General features: G+C 39.5%; 1 protein-coding gene across 1 annotated transcript in view; it reads right to left on the reverse strand.

Moving 5' to 3' along the window:
* Positions 1–8,036: 8,036 nt before the first annotated feature.
* LOC136863965 (homeobox protein Hox-C4) overlaps positions 8,037–19,786 on the reverse strand; it is a 176,680-nt gene continuing 164,930 nt past the window's right edge. The window contains exon 2 of the mRNA XM_067140429.2: positions 8,037–11,191. Coding sequence (XP_066996530.2) covers positions 10,506–11,191 — 686 coding nt within the window. The 3' untranslated portion in view covers positions 8,037–10,505. The remainder of the gene's footprint in view (positions 11,192–19,786) is intronic.

Below are 19,786 nucleotides of genomic sequence, written 5' to 3' on the forward strand. Positions count from 1 at the left end.
TAATAGAATTCCCATAGCCTTTTCATCCCATCCCCTCATTTCTTGCATTAATTCTTCTAGTTGTCGAAAAATAACCTTCAAATGATCGGTATTATCGGTTCGTATTACTCCACTACTCGCGAGTGTCATTAATTTCTTTTATTTTACTAGTACACAAACATTCTCACTGACCGAACAAGCGGATGCGTGGTTTGCGTCACGTAGCTATCAGATTGCATTCGGGAGATAGTGGGTTCGAACGCAACTGTCGCCAGCCCTGAAGGTGGTTTTCCGTGGTATCCCATTGTCACGCGAGGCAAATGCTGGGGCTGTACCATAAGGCCACAGTCGCTTCCTTCCCACTCCTAGCACTTTACTGTTGCATTGTCACCATAAGGCCTATCTGTTGTACCACACCAAGCTTGTCCTTGGGTTGCAAAATTCTGACGTCGCTCTCGCGGCAATGTCTTGAACGTATCAATTTGTAATATTCCCAAACATGACCTATCTTTAGCTTCGCTTTAACAGACGGCGTTTGATGCCATTAATATCTGACGAAGCATTTCTCTCTTATGACACTCTTTGCCTTCCACTCTCTGCGAGAGAGAACAATGCCTGATGAGAGGATGGTGGAAACGTTAAGTTGCAAAATGATTGTACTAGATTTTGTGTGGTTTATCGAATGGATTTACCGTCCACCCTACGTGACTCTCTGCTCAGAGTCAATGATTTTGATTATATAGAATCTGCTGGTTCTATTCTTCGGGATGTAAAGTTTTTATTTAGATTTTTGGTTTGCCGTAGTTATGCTGATCTCGTGTACTGAGACCCTGTTCTGCAAGTTTTTAAAATTTTAATTTGCAATTTGATTCTCTTGTGTGCGTTTGTTTTTAGTACAAATTATTCAATAACTGGGAAGGGAAAATAGCTCTGTGTGAATGATGTGTGTTTGCCTGTTGTTCTGAATTGAGGCCTTATGCTATGTTTTCTTCGTGGTTATGGCTGGCTGAGCGTGTGTTGGTGTTGATGTTGCGTTAAAGCTGACGTTATGTAATTCATGTTCGCCCTAGGAGAGGCGATATGAATATTTCATCTACCGTGGATAAAGGTCATAATTGTAACTGGATGAGCCTATCTATCTTGTGGCGATCCTTGGGTTACGACCTGGTAAGTTTTAATCGAGCTCGTGGGCCATTGATCTTATTTATCATGCAGTACAAGTTTTCTCGTAACGAGTTTTAATAGCAATATTCATTTTGTCCTGCACATATTTGGTCTTTACACTGCCGGGAATCGAATCGCAAGCCTCCGAGTGATAGACACACGCTACGCCTACACCACGGGACCAGACGTAGTGTTAAGTTACTTGAAATATTTGTCTTTGGATTTGTATATGAATATCTATGATTGTGCTACACTATTTGTAATGGAATAATTAGCACATTTTTGGTGAATTCTTTAGCGTCTGCGTTTGAATTATGTTGCGCTGTATGTCAGAGAATAATCTGAATATGTTTTCAAATCTCATATTTTCTATAGTATTGCTATTAATAACTACGTCATACTACTTGTGATATTTTTATTTGCTTTTTTTTTTGTTTATTTCTCGTTTAAATGAACCTGCTTCCTTTCTCATTCGTCTTGTGATACCGTGATTTTTTTTTATCTTATGAAATTCCTTCTTTCAATATACAGTAATATGCTGCAATAGGCGGTTTTCTGCAACTGGAGTTTATGCTTTGTTGAAGGTAGCCTATAAATAAATAAATAATGTTGTATTTTCATTGTTGTCATGTTCTAATTTTACTTCGTTGTTATTCTAGGGTACTATAAGTAAGCATTGCGCCCGGAGTATCGTCCAGATTTAATGTACTTGTAATAATAATAATAATAATAATAATAATAATAATAATAATAATAATAATAATAATAATAATAATAATAATAATAATAATAATAATAATAATAATCACTCCATTTCTTTCCAAACTGCAAAATATTAGATCGTAGACATTGAACAGAGTCTACCTTTTCGACCAAATCTTTGGCATACACTAAATTGCTAAATTCATATCCATCCAATTGAATTCATGATGATGATGATGGTGTTTATGACGATGATTACGATTAAATAATAATGATAATCCACAACCTGCTTCCAGTCATTCGACCGGGTCAGGAATGTAATGAATGAAGCCCCCATTTAGCGGCGAGGATAGGAATTGCGCCGACTGCCGATGCCTGTCTCATTCTTCTGGGGCAATGACTTACAAGTAAAATTAAATTATATTGGAGAATGTTGCTAGAATGAAAAATAACAGGTAAAATCGGAGTACCCGGAGAAAAACTTGTCCCGCCTCCACTTAGTCCAACACAAACCTCGCATGAAGTGACCGGGATGTGAACTACGGAACCCAGTGGTCAGGGGCTGGTTCGCTGTTAGCTGAACCACGGAGGCTCAATAATAATAATAATAATAATAATAATAATAATAATAATAATAATAATGGCCTCCCTTTCCAAGATTCTCTTACGCATGACCAAGCGTTTCCGGTTAATTACCGAAACATTCCCACGATTTCTTCTTGGACTCTACAATGATTGCTTTCACTCTCTTCCTTTTATCTCTGTACAAATCTCCATTTGCCTCATTTCCTTTTTAGAGCCACTTTTGTTACGCCTTCATTTTATGTTTACAAGCTGCCTTGACTGTATCATTCGCAAGATGTTCGCTTTTTCCCCATCTTTATGCAGGTGTCCTTAGGCATTTTAATATTTTTCCTACTAAAGTATACCTGTATGCCATGCCTTCTGTTTTTAAATCTTGAACCTGCTCACCATCAATTCTTTAGAACTTTTTTCTGTCTTAGTTCCTCATCCGTGAGATTCTCTAGTCTTATTTGTTTACAAACACACTTTATTTTCTCTAATCCAGGCAAAGTGATACTGAATAAGAGAGAGAGGTCTGTTACATAGTAAAATCCCCGGAATACCTGTATGTTCCAAACCAATTTCCTGAAGTCATAGTCGTTTATGGTTGGCCTATAGTATATCATGGATGTCGTGCCTCTGCTCTCCCGAGTGTAGCGGTGAATGGCCTTGTAGTTGAAGAATGAATGAGTAACTGTTAATCCCATACCATTACCGAGGTAGAGTAAACGTTTCCCATTCCCATTTGCTTTCATACCATCACCAGTTTTACCAATTACCTTGTCGTAGTATTCGGTGCTATTTCCATTTCTCGCAAGGTAATTATACATTAGCACTATTGTATTCTGGTTGTTGACTCTGACTACGATAACACGCACTGTTCAAGATATTTATCTACTTAATCCTCAATAATCAATAATCCCCTATATGGAGGATTGTAATCACTATTGCGTGTTTCTGTGGTGGTTGGTAGTGTAGTGTGCTGTGTGAATATGAAGAGGAGAGTGTTGGGACGGACACAAAGAGCCAGTCCCCGAGCCGGAAGAATTAATCAGAAGCGATTAAAATCCCCCACCCGGCAGGGTATCGAACCCGGGACCCTCTGAACCAAAGGCCAGTACGCTGACCATTCAGCCAACGAGTCGGACTCTCAATGCTCTTCCTACCTATTAAGTTGTCAATTGGTAGTGGGACTCTGTTACTCGCATAGATCCGAAGCTTGTTTAAGCCATTCTGAGCGTGAAGTACAGTAGGGGGTTACACTTCTTACACTAGGTTTCAGTGAGAATCTCTCTTTCATCGGTTTAGGGACTATTGGTGGAAGAATGCAACGAGGGCCACGACTCATAATAAGTCTGAGATGCCCACTTCTATTCCATAGCAACTGTATCCCGATTCTCAGTACCATTTACTAGGCCACTCAGTCTTTGTCCATGATTCACAAACTAGGACTTCACAACAGCTACCAACACCACAAACCATGGGAAATTAAGTTTTTGAACATTTACATTCAGGAAATTCAGCAGAGAGTATCGTAAACTAAGGAAGTAATCGCATTAGCAGGCTTGAAAACTAAGTTATAACTGAAAATCCTCAGTATTTCCAGATTGATGTTTATATAACGTATCCGTCTTCTCTACATATCGGTGATTTACTTTTAAAACCTCGTATGTCTCAATGCTCTTCCTAACCATTATATTGCTTAACACTGTTCACGCCTCACAGTCACATATTTATATGCAGTCTATGAGAATAATTTTCGTTGTGTTCATTTTTCCATGGTACGGTGTGAGGTAAAATGGAACTTACCATACCGTATTGAAGGGATGTTGTTTGGATGGCGAATTTACGCACTCCTATAGTATAATGTATTTACGGTTCATTTTCTTTTACAAATAAGTAAAGGAAAATTACCACACTCAATTTTGTTCTGCTGGACCGCGTTTGTTACTGGGAGGCGTGACCACTTAAGGAAAATAATGGAAAGGGAGAGCGTAAGGACATACGAGGTTTTAGAAGTGATCGATCGATATTTGGAATCACTGTCAATATTTTTGTAACTTGCTCTAGGGCAGGGATATGGAGAACCTATGACACGTGTGTTGCTAGGTGACACGTGAACAACCCTTCCGTGGCACGCCACACAATATGCTAACATATCGTCGCTGGAACGGTAAAAGGTTGTATTCCACAAAGCTCCTCCTATCAGTTATTATCCTTAAGACTGGTCACGCCTCCCGGCCACGTATGGATATGCAGTCCATCAGAACAAATTTTGTTGTGTTCATTTTCCTATGCCCATGTGTAAAGGAAAATGAACCTTACAGTACCGTACTGTAGGAATGTACGTTTGCATTACGTATTTACGCACTCCTAGTGTACAATGCATGTAAGGTTCCTTTTCGTTTAATCGTTGACATAGGAAAACGAACACAACGGACATTGTTCTGATGGACTGCGTATCCATATGTGGCTGGGAGGCGTGACTACTTAAGGAGAATAATTGATAGGAAGAGCTTTGTGGAATACAACCTCTTACCGTTCCAGCGACGATATTTTAATGCATGTAACATGTAATAGCAATAATAATTACAATGTTACTGACTTTACGTCCCACTAGTTACATTTCTACGGTTTTCAGAGACGCCGGAATTTAGTCCCACAGAAGTTCTTTTACTTGCCAGTAAATCTACCGACACGAGGCGGATGTATATGAACACTTTCAAATACCACCGGACTGAGCCAGGGTCGAACCTGTCAAGTTGGTGTCAGAAGGCCAGGGCCTCAACCGTCTGAGCCACTCAGCTCGGCTAACATGTAATAAATAGGTCGAAAATCTACCAGCGTAGCATATTTTAACATTACACTTAAATAAATTTGTCTCAATTAATTCTATGGCCATATTTTTTTTTACAAACTGTATTAGGTTAAAGTAAAAATATATCTTATTTTTAAAATTAACCTGACCGAGCTCGATAGCTGCAGTCTTTTAAGTGCGGCCAGTATCCAGTATTCGGGAGATTGTGGATTCAAATCCCACTGTCGGCAGCCCTAAAGATGGTTTTCCGTGGTTTCCCATTAATTAAGGCCACGGCTGCTTCCTTCCCACTCCTAGCCCTCTCCTACCCCATTGTCGCCATAAGACCTAACTGTGTCTGTGTGAGATAAAGCAAATTGTAAAAATATATATATATATATACCTTTCTTGGATATGCAGTTTTCAGCGATGTTTGCAAAACAAAATCATGAAATATTTAGGATTTATATCTGATGCAATCTAATACCTAAATGAAGTCCAATGAGGGTGTTTCAACATGACCTTAAAGGAAAATAATCGATGGCACACTAGACGGGAAAAGGAAATAAACAAGACCTAAACTGGCGTGCTGGGTGATAAAGGTTTGCTATCCCTGCTTTAGGGCCTATAGGTATTCAGTGAATTCATTTTTAAAAGAATCTTATTCTTAGTGTCAGGAGAATTAACTAAATTTCATTTATTTTAAATTAGTGGAAAAAATGAACAGCAATATATGAAGACGTGAGTACAATCCGCGGCCGTCTTTTATCCGTATATTTAAAGGGGAGAGAAATGAATATGATAATAATTGGCATTCAAATAAGCGGCTATACGCTTTGCATTATAAGAGGAGGGAAAAGTTTTGCGACTTGATAAAATAAGATCCTTAAGTTCCTATTCCCTGTGGGTGGAGGCACGGAATACATCCATGGAATCCCATGCTTATCACAAGAGACGACGAAAACAGGTGAATTCCCAATGACTCTCAGCTTAGGAGGATGGAGTTGTGACGACAAGGTCTCTTAGTCCGATTATGCTTCCTCCTTTTTATGTCTGGTTTCAAACTTTCATTATTTCTATCCAACGTTCCTTGGTCATTTCTTATCCTTTTCTATTTCCAAGGGCATTAGATTAGCGAGGCCAGTGGGGACTTCAAACTTCATGTCCTTCGTGATTCCTCCCTTTCTTTTGCCAATTCTTTCTTTGTTCGAAGAGTTGAATCTTTATTGATTTTTTTCTCATTTAAGTTACGAGAGGGAGGTCATCTAGCTGTACTTTCTTTTTGACACCCAGACTCATTACTTAGGTACCTTTTCTGACACCATAGGAGTTTTCATGATACTTCGTGATTTAATTCTGGGCTATCTGATTGAATAACCACCTGATAAACGGCTGTGCTGATCACACTATCCTCAATTAAGACCATTGATCATAAATCAAATTTCATTTTAAAATATATTCTAAATTGTTCTTTACTAAATTCCAGTGTTCATCTACTTATTATGTCTTCATTTTCCCCACATTCAGGAGGGGTCGCGGGAGCGATCTGTGTTGCACACGTGAATTTGGCTCAGTTTTACACTCGCATACCCATCACGACGCTAATCCTATGTGGAGGGTTGTATTTAATTAATTGCGTGTTGGAAGTTTTGTGTTTTGTATGTATTTATAGAGGTCTCTATTAAGACAAACATATACCGTAGCTGTTCGAGAAAAAGTTCATATCTCACAATGACTTTTCCATCCGTTATATTCCTTAAGACTGGTCAGGCCTTCGAACCACATATGGATATGCAGTCCATCAGAACAATTCTCGTTGTATTCATTCTCGTATGCTAAAGTGTAAAGCAAAATGAATCTTACGTACATTATACTGTAGGAGTGCGTCAATACGTTACGCAAAACATACATTCTTAGAATGCGGTACGGTAAGGATCATTTTACTTTGCACGCAAGCGTAGGAAAATGAACACAGCGAATATTGTTCTGATGGACTAAATATCAATATCGTAAAACGTTGTATCCCACAATATTCTTCCTATCCATTATTCTCCTTAACACTGGTCACGCCTCCCAGCCACATATGGATACGCAGTCCATCAGAACAATGTCCGTTGTGTTCGTTTTCCTATGTCGACGATTAAACGAAAATGAACCTTACATGCATTGTACACTAGGAGTGCGTAAATACGTAATGCAAACGTACATTCCTACAGTACGGTACTGTAAGGTTCATTTTCCTTTACACATGGACACAGGAAAATGAACACAACAAAATTTGTTCTGATGGACTGCATATTCATACGTGGCTGGGAGGTGTGACCAATCTTAAGGAGAATAATTGACAGGCAGAGCTTTGTGGAATACAGCCTTTTACCGGTCGAGCGAAGATATGTTGCTGAGAGGCATGATCAGTCTTAACGAAAATAATGGATAGGTAGAGCATTGTGAGATATGACCTTTTGCCCGAACAGCGACGATATGTCTAGTCCCAAAGACACGGGAATTAACCAGATGCGGCTAAAATCCGCGGACTGGTTTTGATTCTTAATCCGGATAATCTGGACCAAAGGTCACTTCACTCTCTATTCAGCCAAAGACTCGGATGAATTATAATCCAATTATTTAACATTTCATAAGAAATTCAATGACTCCTTCAGTGTTTTTCTCAAGAGATAAACAGTTGGAGTGATTACGTATACTTCCATTATTATACAAATATTACGTGGTACTCATTCTCGTATAAATAGAAAATTCTGAAATGGGAACATGGGGAGTCATGATAGGGGAGTTATAGTTTTCCATTAAAACAACAAAATATTAGCTTCATGTGATGCAGACTAGTGTATTTCATCATCTTTCACTCAATAATGTTAGTGGTTACTTTATAAATTAATCATAGGGCAATAATGAATATTAACAATGTCGACAATGATATTAAAAATACGATATTACATTAATAGGAATCTTACTAACTTTCTAGAGAGTATGTGCCCTCTAGCATTGCGTTGGTCAGATGTCCACGTGGGTACAAATAACGTCTTCTGTCCGCGGCCCATCACGGGTCTTCCAAAAGAACGCACACTACTTCTTGTTACTGCCGAATATTTCTTTGAAGAAATACAGACCAGTATAAATAGGAACATTTGCATGCTGCATTCTACAACATTCCACGGACAGATTATTTTGGCCCATACGATTTAAGGACCATTGACAAAGAAATTGCAAAATTAATACTTAAAAGTAACCATGCCTTGTTTACTTTCTGTGGAACAAAACTTTGTGCCCATTTCTTATCTGATCGAAATCCATTTTCCAAATTCATTAACACTAGAGAAAAGTTTTAGCTTTTAGCTTTGTCTTCGAATATTTTTGTGGGATTTTGTAGTAATTAGGATCTGATTTTTTGTGATCTAAGATATTGGAACAAATATAATATTTTAAGTAGTTTATTATTTTTAGATCTCCGACTACCAATGATGCTCCTAGCACTATCCGGGAATTTATCATCATAATTTTAGAAAACACACGAAGTTACGTTTGTGAAGTAATTTTGTATCTACTGCAGATTTTCAACCAGTTTCCCATAATGCAGTTCTTAGCTACTAGGTATGAAAGATCCTTGATTTATTTCGAAGTGTAATTTAATTATTGTATTGGCAAAATGCAAGCCATTTATTCAGAGTATCCTGTAAAGGATTACAATCACTTTTCAAAAGCATCGAATTTACAAAGTTTTCTATCCCGCAAAATGTTTTAAAAACGGTGCTACTAAACCTGGGTGTGAAAATTCGTGATTTTCTACGTCACTTTCATAATTCACTCTAAATAATTCATTTGCATAATTGTCTCATGGGGTTTTAAATATTGTAACAGTAACATAAAGACTTTCCAGTCTGTCGAACACCGAGCGAGTTGGCCCTGCGGTTGGAGGCGCACAACTGTAAGCTTGTATTCGGGAGATAGTGGGTTCGAACCGTACTGTCGGCAGCCATGAATATGGTTTTCCGTGGTTTCTCATATCACAACAGACAAATGTTGGGGCTGTCCATTAATCAAGGCCATGGCCACTTCCCGCTACTAGCCCTTTCCTGTCCAATCGTTGCCATAAGACCTGCCTGTGTCGGTGCGATGTAAAGCCAATTGTAAAAGAAAAAAAAGTCTTTGTCAAACTCACATGTTAAATATATTACACTGTAACATAGCCGAAAAACACATTATTAAACAAGAAATAAAAATACACTCTCTTAAACAAGTAATGACATGTTTCGCCATCAGATTCTATCAAGTCACACTCGAATATTTAGAATGTTTATGTTCATATCTGTTTATTACTTATAAACTTGAAATCTGGAACTTTTCTTAATGATATCCTCCTTTGTCTGTACGCCAGCATTTACAATATTTGAGTGTGACTTGATAGAATCTGATGATGTTCTTTCAAGAACAAAACACGTCATTCCTTGTTTAATAGTGTGCATTTTCATTCCTTGTTTATTAACATGTTTTTAAGGGTATGTTTTAATGTAATATTTAACTTGCATGTAAGAGTGTCTGGAAAACTTGTTACATTTAACTGAGTCGCCACTGGAAGGCATGGTTTCCGTCTCAACAAATAATGTAACAGTGACAAAAATGAAAACAGAGGTATTAATCAAGATTGTAAGAATACCGTAGACCATGGCCTCTCAAACGCCCAAAATCTCACGCGTGCAAACAGCGACGCACAGTTCCTGTGCACAGTGCATCGGTTCCACTCCGCTCGGCTCGGACCAACGCTTCGTCTCTGGGCTACTCGGGTAAGCCCGGCTCAACTCGGCTCCGATTTGGAGCGCTACGGAACAAGTTAGAAAGAGGAAGACGGGCGTGGGGAAAGGGAGATACAGCGCTATTGCTGCAAATCGAGGAGTGGGGGTCTGCACTCTGGGCAACCAAGCGAAGTCGTCTTTTGCACCGTGCACACAGGCGCATGCACCCTGAGAAGCCTTGCCGTAGACTATGAAAATATTGTTTTGGGAGAAATGTTATAGAAGTTATTAAATTAAAGGTTGTTGATGTACTCTCAATAATAGTCCTAGTTATCGAAATATGTTGCGGAGATATGGTTGAAGGATCCTGTTTAAATTCCCAGCTGTTATTGTACCCTGTTCTTTGAACTGAGGAGCTTACTTTCAAAAGATGGCATTCATGTGACATAATCAGGAATTTATTGTAGAGGAAATTTGCTGTTCGTCATACTACGACCTGAGGTTTCTAAAATACCCATGTGAACATCTGCCGACATGTCGTGAGGCTGGCCTTATAAGGCTGTAAGTCCATAATCTGACTTGATGGTGACTGGTGGAAGGGTGGGTCCACACGTTTGTGACGGAGTCAAGGGCGTTAACTGACTCAACACAAGACCGGGGGTACTGAGATGGAGCGCGTTGTTCGGAGGTGGCACAAGACCGGGATGGTCCGTTTGAGGTGGGCCGCCGCCTGCTGCCACAAGGTGGTGAGGGTGCTGATGCAGGACTGCCACCGTGGTAGCGGTCATAGTGTCCATCGTGGGGGCGGCGACCCTAGTGTTCGTTATTGGAGACGCGACACCACCCCCGGTTGGTACCTGTTGGAGCGGTTGTTGAGTGTTGGCAACGGATCTTCTCCTGTCTGTGCTCTTGCTACGTCCACCGCCCTTGCCCGAGTTCTTCCCACCACCTGCTGTCCCTGATGCTGTACTTGTAGTCACCCCGGCTGGATTGGTCTTCCGCCGCACGTTTTTCGTATTTGGTAGTTTATTGTCCTTCTTCCACTTCATGCGCCGGTTCTGAAACCAGATCTTGATTTGACGTTCCGATAGAACCAACGTGTGCGCAATTTCGATGCGTCGCCGTCGCGTCAGGTAGCGGTTGTAGTGGAATTCCTTCTCCAGCTCCAGGATCTGATGACGTGTGTATGCAGTCCTCTGTCTCTTTGGTTCCATTCCCGGCTGGAACGGGCCGTTCGCTGAAACACACAAAACAATGCATTATTTAAAGGATTAAATTGACAAACTTAATTGGACTTAAATGCTACAAATTCACGAACTGAATTTTAAAACTGCTGTAGTTTCGAAGCTTTCCGCTGTTATCCATGCAGTCATGAAAAAGTGACACGAATACACCCAATAATTCCATATTTATAACGGTTATTTTACCGAAGACTATGTGTTAAGTACTCGGTCTCAAGGATGGATGGACCCTCAAGTATTCTACCATCAACCCACATTAAAGGAGCCTATTAGATAAATGAGGAGTGAGGGTTGTTTTCTGTTGCTTTCCTAATCCGCACGTTAATCAGAAGGTGTAATTAAGTAGTGATGAAGTGTAGTTAAATGTGTACACCAATTGACCTTACAAGGCATATTTACACATAATTTTCACAAGGAACCGGCTCCACAAGAATGATGCTGCTTGAATCACTCGTTATCTGACACTTTCATGATGTCGAAGTCAGAGATGAGACCAAGAAAGGACGATGAAAGAAAAAATAAACCTTGATTTTGTCTATACCAGGACATATCCCACTCAAGATGAGTTTATACTCGTAAATCACCGGTCTCCTTGAGTACGAGTTGAGTAATATTCAAAGTAAAAAGGCTATTGTAGGGATCACCAGCAATATGCAGAAGAATTTGGATAACGATGAACAGATCTTAATAAAAGCATGATTATATTTCATTGTCTAATAATAATAATAATAATAATAATAATAATAATAATAATAATAATAATAATAATAATAATAATAAACTAATGATAAGTCAGAGTGTTATACCGCATGTGACATATTGCACTCATGTTTAGTAACGAACATTAGGCCTATACCTTAGACCGCACCAAGTACGTAGAATAGTAGGTAGGTATCACGGGGGAGATGCGTAGTAACAAAGCGGAGCTCTGACGTCACGCAGGACCCTCACGCTAAAGCTGCCCTGAACGAGGTAGAGGTAGTTCGAATAAAAATGGCTGTGCATGCAGAAGCTAGAAGCTAAAAATACACTATAGTAGCATATCTGTGGTGTAAAAGAAACCGTTTTTTGTGATAAAACATAAAACGCAGAAATAATGTACACATTTCAGTTTGGTTTGTTGCGCCATTGCGGGCTGCACAAATCATAGCAGGCTCGCAAAGGAAATAAACATATGCTATCATTCATTCCCTAAAGCCACTGAACTAAATAAGCGGTGGCAGCACGATGAAATAACGACATTATTGAAAGCTATTTTTCTCAGCTTCGAGGGCTCGGAAGATTTTATGACCATCCTCTCCCAATAGCTGTGACGCAAAGGGTGAAATCATTGCTTCTCAGCCTCAACGGTTCCGAGGTGATAAGAAGTTCCAACTGTTCTCCAGAAGATTGTGAAACATTAAGTGCAAATATTTTATATGCTACTGACGAAGTCGATCAAAACTCGTATATCTTGTGCAAGTCTAAGGTCAGGGTTGAGCCCACAACATCTTATTCTTTACTGGAGGATGAGCAAGGGTTCGTTAATGCCCTTGGAAGAGCTCAAGGACAGTCGCGAAACCAAAAATCGTGATGATCTGCTTGAAGACCTCGCTGGCTGTATAGCTTTCGTGGTAACGAAGAAGAACCTCGGCATTGAAAGCGATTACGGAGAGAGAAGAGGGTCAACCAACAATACTTTTTCTTTGCTATGGGCTTTACGTCGCTCCGACACAGATAGGTCTTATGGCGACGATGGGATAGGAAAGGCCTAGGAGTTGGAAGGAAGCGGCCGTGGCCTTAATTAAGGTACAGCCCCAGCATTTGCCTGGTGTGAAAATGGGAAACCACGGAAAACCATTTTCAGGGCTGCCGATAGTGGGATTCGAACCTACTATCTCCCGGATGCAAGCTCACAGCCGCGCGCCTCTACGCGCACGGCCAACTCGCCCGGTCAACCAACAATAAGGGACGGAAATTGGTATTCAAAGAGGTCTTGAGACAGTTTAATGCAGCCTGCAGGGAGATGGTACAACACGGTAGTGCAAATGAAAAATGAGTTACATTTTTACCACGGTAAAGAACAAGGAGGGTTCTAACGTCATGGCAAACCTTACGGATGTTCTGAAGAAGAAATTCCCCGAAATTGCATGAATTTGCAGCGTGTTGCTTCGTAAGAAGCTATTATTTTATTCGAATTAATGCTTTAAACAAAAGTAAAGCATTCAAGACGCCGTGTTTCAGTGGAAAATATTTTTTTTTTGCTAGGGGCTTTACGTCGCACCGACACAGATAGGTCTTATGGCGACGATGGGATAGGAAAGGCCTAGGAGTTGGAAGGAAGCGGCCGTGGCCTTAATTAAGGTACAGCCCCAGCATTTGCCTGGTGTGAAAATGGGAAACCACGGAAAACCATCTTCAGGGCTGCCGATAGTGGGATTCGAACCTACTATCTCCCGGATGCAAGCTCACGAAAATATTTTTAAAAAAGCTATATAAATGATTCAGAAAGAAGACAAAGAAATGCATTGATGCAATAGATGTGTTTGATAATATGGTTTTAAATATCAACATTATTATTTATGTATAACACTCCTGTTTATTTTTAATGAAAGACAGTTTATTATGCTGTATTTGGGACCGGTGCTAAAAATATTAATATACAGACACATTAATTTGAGTAGACTATCTACTGTTAACGTGGAATTAGTCAGTTCTTGGACACTTGGAGGACATTTGCTGTTTGTTTTGTGGACACTTATGGTTTACTAATGTATTATTTGTAACAATCAGTCATCAAGTTTTAATGTTCGAGACTTTAAATTTTAGTCCCTTGTTATTGTTGTCATAGTTAGGTGTTAGGAACATGAACATATGGATGACTTTCTTTTAAAACCTCGTATGTTCCAATGCTCTTCTCACCCATTATATTCCTTAAGACCGATCACGCCTCCCAGTCACGTATTTAAATGCAGTCCATCAGAATAATTTTCGTTGTGTTCATTTTCCTATGCTGATGTGATGTGTAAAGAAAAATAGTCTTTACCATACTGTAGGGATCTTGTTTGCATCGCGAATTTACGCACTCATACAGTACAATGTATTTAAGCTTCATTCTCCTTTATGGTAGGCATAGGGGATGGACTGCATATCTTCCTCCGTCGGAGTGAGACGTTAAGCCTTGAACACATCACTTGGTGCTACTTGACAGGAGTATGCTATGTGCCGGCCGTTTTCACGCTCTACCATCCTATTTTCATATGTATAATGCTTTTTCATTTAATCTCTTTAACTTCTATGATGAGGCTTACGTTAGGAAGGGCACCTGGTCATACGAAAGAATGAATCATTTAACTTTACGTCGCCCCGATACAGATAGATCTTATGGCAACGATGAGATAGGAAAAGCCTAGTAGTGATAAGGATGCAGCTGTGGCCTTAATAATGCAGTCTCAGCATATGGCCATAAGAATTTGCTACGGTTCATCTCACTTCATACCGGACCCCATAGAGAAACGGGACGAGGGTTGGACACGCACACACACGCACACACACCTCAACTAAGTGAAACGCTTCTGTTCCTAAATAACCATAGTATGGACTAGACGCAGGCATCGTCAATAGAGAGCGAAATGCCTTCGGAGCCAGTTTGCTCCCCGCTCTTCAGGAACGAGAGCGGCTTAGCGAGCAAGTAGGGGAAGAAGTAGGGGAAGTGCATGACGTAGTACTGTATGTACTGAAGGCCAGTGGCGCAAGTACAGTACGGCCACGTTATGCAACCCGCCTGACTGCTGCTCTCTTGTCACGTGACAAACACCTGTCCCGAGCGGAGCAAGTAACACCGGCTCCATAGAGCAACTACGTGATGACGTCTGACTAGAGGATAGGCTACTATGAGCCAGGTTAATATCCCTGGAACCTTAGCTATTAATGCATAGATATCTGGACGTTAGTAACAAACAATGTAATTGTTTTGGGTCTAACTTCGTGAATTGCGCCCGTAACGTCAAATAAAAAGAAGTGTGTAGAGAAGTAAAATTACGGCCTGTTTAGATAGATCGTTTCATGTCCCTGAATAAAGAAAACACGGCATTATTTTGGGTTTGTGAAAGAGACAAACTGCGGAGAGAGAATCTTATCTTTGACATGCTTCCTCAAAAGTGAACAGAAATTTGAGTGGTAGCTACATCTCCCTTTAGCCAAAACCAAGTGACGGTCTTGAAAATATTGCATTGATACTCATTACTGAAATTAATGTAATATCTATACCCTCATTTACTAAATAGGCCTAAGTTGAACTGCGATGTTCTTGAAATGGCACTACTAACGGAAATTTATGGCAACATAGAGTAGAGATGTTATATTCTGCTTCTATCTCCACTTCTTGTTTTTGCTGAAGTTTTTTAGTACCAGCAAATATTCCTAACATTTCCAGGTTCATTCTCTCCAGCTCACGATTACAATAAGTCCACTTACGGTTAGTTTCCTAACAGCACAGTAGACATGGATATTGAGATATCTGAACTGTCTTCCTCTCAGAATGAAGCAACTCACATGTGATCTCACCGAGTTAACTTCAAAACACTTTGATTCGGTTTTACTGTATGCAGTAATAATAATAACAGGATCATAATAATGATAATAATAATAATAATAATAATAATAATAATAATAATAATAATAATAATAATAAATATGTTATTGATATTAACGTTCCACTAACTCATTTTTATGTTTTTAAGAGACACTGATTTGCCCGAATTTCTTTCCACAGGAGATTTTTACATGCTGTTAAATCTAACAACAGGTGCCTGGGGCATTTTTTGCCCGGATTTCGTCCCACAGGATTCTTTTACGTGATGGTGAATATAACGATAGAAGGCTGGGTCATTTAAACACCTTCAAACACCAACGGGATGAGTCAGAATCGAATCCACCAACCAGGTTTCAGAATGCCAGCACTCTCTCGTCCGAACAACTTAGCCCGGTGTATTATTATTATTATTATTATTATTATTATTATTATTATTATTATTATTATTATTATTATTATTTAAAAACTGTATTCACATAGTTATGAAGTATAAGTTTAATACTGAAATATCTTCGTAGTCTTCTTTAGATCCCCATAGGGCAAGTCATTGATCCGTCTGAGAGTATAAACCGTTCCCTTTTTTTAATCTAAAACTCTTGTTGGTTCTAGAATTGAATCAGATGTTGTTCGGCTGTCGTTTGTGCTGTCTGTTTGTTGTGGCTAGACCTCCAGAGACGTTCCGAGCATTCCGTTGTGGGCGAGTCGTGCTGGCCGGAGCTGTCGGGCTCGCATTCTTGAGGCCAAAGTCCACCCGTGACACGTCTGGATACCACCGTACATTCAAGACTCTCCTTCCTTTCGATACCGAGGTGTAACGAAGATTGTACTCTAGTAGCCAGGAGGAATATGATATTTATTATATTGGCATTTTGATGTGACAACATCTATAAAATCAAGCTGCATACATTCGAACCTTAGTGTATATAAATTATGTGTTCATATTCGGGCTATAGCACCGGAACTGAAGATACGATCGATATGATTGAGGCACCATTTGATTGGAAATGTGGGACATGGGGGAAACTATGGTACTCGGTGGACCGAGGTCGATAGCTGCAGTCGCTCAAGTGAGGCCGGTATCCAGTATTAGGGAGATCGTGGGTTCGAACCCCACTGCCGGCAGCTCTGAGGACGGGTTTCTGTGGTTTCCCATTTTCACACCAGGCAAATGGTGGCACCGTACCTTAATTAAGTCCACGGTCACTTGCTTCCCACTCATAGCCCTTTCCTGTCCCATCGTTGCCATAAGACCTATCTGCATCTGTGCGACGTAAAGCAACTAGTAGATTCTCGGTGGGCTTCAGTTAAATATTTGGGACATAGGGGTTGATTTACTTTTAAAAAGTGGTGACTTTGAGGTATATGATATTATTTGCAATTATTAATCCCAAAATCCAAAGACATACAAAGCTAAGTTGGATTCCTTACATTTTCATTGATAAGAAGGCTCCGAATACCGAAAGAATAACACGGCAGATGACAGGTACGAAGTAAATTTAAAACCTTTTGAAAACTTGCTCGTCTAAATATCAGTTTAGACCCCGCATGTGGGGTATGGCTAGAAAGATCTCTTTGAGTCCGAGATGATCCTGTTACAGGGATCTGTAGGGACAAAGTAATGCTAAGGAGGAAAATGTGAGAATTTATAATTTTGCTTAATATCGACTTCTGAATGTAAATTTCAACCCATGATGTGTGTGTCACTGAGTACAAAATCTTAAGCCATACATAACCATGGCATTGCGGTGGGCTTAGGACCATTGAGGACCAACGATGGAAGGGGATGAAAGTACCAGAAACATGTTTTCGAGTAAACGCTAATAATATAGTTCCCAAGCACAATGGCACTTTCACCTTTCTCTACCAAACGAGACCAGGAATTAATGATTACCTGCGGCCTTTGAAGTGCAAGTGTACAACATCCAAGATATTTTATATAATTACATTAAAAATTAGCTTCCATAAATTATGTGGTTCAGAAATTAGAAAATACACGAGTGAGAACACCGACACAACGGACAGCACAGAAGAATTTCAATGCGAGACGCTGGCACATTCACCCTTCATCACCAAACTCAGCTGGCCATATTGAACTGTGGCTCTACCTGTTAAACTTCCTACCAGCTAAACCAATTACATTAGGCACATGCACAAGGTACCACCGTATACGGCATGGCTAATATATCCCCTTATTACAAAAAAACACATTTTCATATTTCGGCACTTTCACCCTTTTCCACCTTTTTGCGACAAAGAGCAACTTGTAAAATAAATAAATTCTCATTCAGGACAGAAGTTGCATGATGTTCAACATTCTGAAACTTACCGAACATTTTGGGCGTTATCATGTTTATTGTCATCAGAAAGAGTAAATCGTAAATGACTGAACAGTGTCACTACAAGTCTTCTTAACTCTTCACATATTATAACCAAACGGGATCATATCGTAGTACAGTGTATCTGACAATACTTTTCCTGTAAATTATTTTCCTTAAGACTGGTCACGGCTCCCAGCCACATAAATTCGTTATATAGTAGGAGTGCGTAAATACGTCATGCAGACATACATTCCTACATAAGATTCGTTTTCCTTTACACATAAGCAGAGGAAATATTACCCTACCATGCGAAAATTTTTCTGTTGGACTGCATATCCGTATGTGACTGGGAGGCATTACTAGTCTTAAGGAAAATAATGGAGAGGGAGAGTATTGTGAGATACACAGCACTGTTTCCGCAGCGACGGTAATACTAGGCTGTTTTTGATTATTTCCCACTTAATGTAAATTGTATTATTTACATGAATATCTTAATCTTGGTTTAGTGTAAGAAAGGGATTCGTACCTTTAACCAAGCCAAGCAAAATAAGGCAAATAAATGGAAGTAAAGAAATACAAATAAAAATAGTTCGCAATAAATAACACAAATCGCATAATTTCAGTCAAAGTAAGAATTGCGTCACAAAGAATTTTCGCCAAAACTCAGTGGGAAAGCACCTCCTCTGTCCTCACTCGTATTCTTTAGATCGAGTTTTATGTGGCGTAAAATATAATTGGAAATATGAAAGGAATTATTCACAACACCTTCATTTAAAACTTATAGTCAGTATCACCTGACATTGGTACCTAACGGAGAAATCTTACCATTACTAGTAATTCATGGTTATTTGATAACTATTGAGTTGCATTTTGCTTAGACTCCCATACAGCGAATAAGCCCTGATTGCAAATGCAACATCATGCAGTTACCTTTGAAATCTTTATTTGGCTGCATTTTTCGTGATTTTTAATGAGTTGAACTATTATGAAAATCGATTTTTTTCGTATCGTAAAATTTGGTCTGATATATTTAGGGGAGTCATAGATTAATATATTATATCGTCACTTAAGAAGCAAAATCTCGTATCCCACAGTGCTCTCCCTATCATTTATCATCCTTATCGCGCCTCCCAGACACAATTTTCGTTGTGCAAAGAAAATATAAAATACATTATACTGTACCATTGCGTAAATACTTCGTGCAAATATATATATGTTCCTACAGTACGGTACGGTAAGGTTCATTCCCCTTCCACTTCTGCATGACTGTTGATACAGTGATCATAGCCACTGGTCCTCCGGTTTTATGTGAAATCCAAACCGCATTGACGTGAGTTCTCCTTTAAAAATCCCACACACGATCAGTATTCGAAAAAGGGACACGTTACAGAGAAGCTGGTGGAGACGTCATGCGGCCTTCACGGCCTCCTACCCGCTGTTGCTCTTGCAGTGAAATAACCTTTTTTTTTTTTTGGTTAATGTTTGGTAGTATTTTACAAATTGCTACAGTATTCAAATAGTATGCAACGCTGGATCTCTAACGTCATTCTGTTTCGATTCGTTTAACCTCTGACCTTCTCAGACAGGTTATGCTGACGAAAATAGGATAAGAAAGGCCTAGTACGAAGAAGGAAGCGACCGAAAAACCTTAATTTAGGAACTGATTTTAAAATTATAAACTATTGAAATCTTCAGGGCTA

Source organism: Anabrus simplex, chromosome 1, assembly GCF_040414725.1.
Source record: "Anabrus simplex isolate iqAnaSimp1 chromosome 1, ASM4041472v1, whole genome shotgun sequence".
Taxonomy (NCBI): Eukaryota; Metazoa; Arthropoda; class Insecta; order Orthoptera; family Tettigoniidae; genus Anabrus; species Anabrus simplex.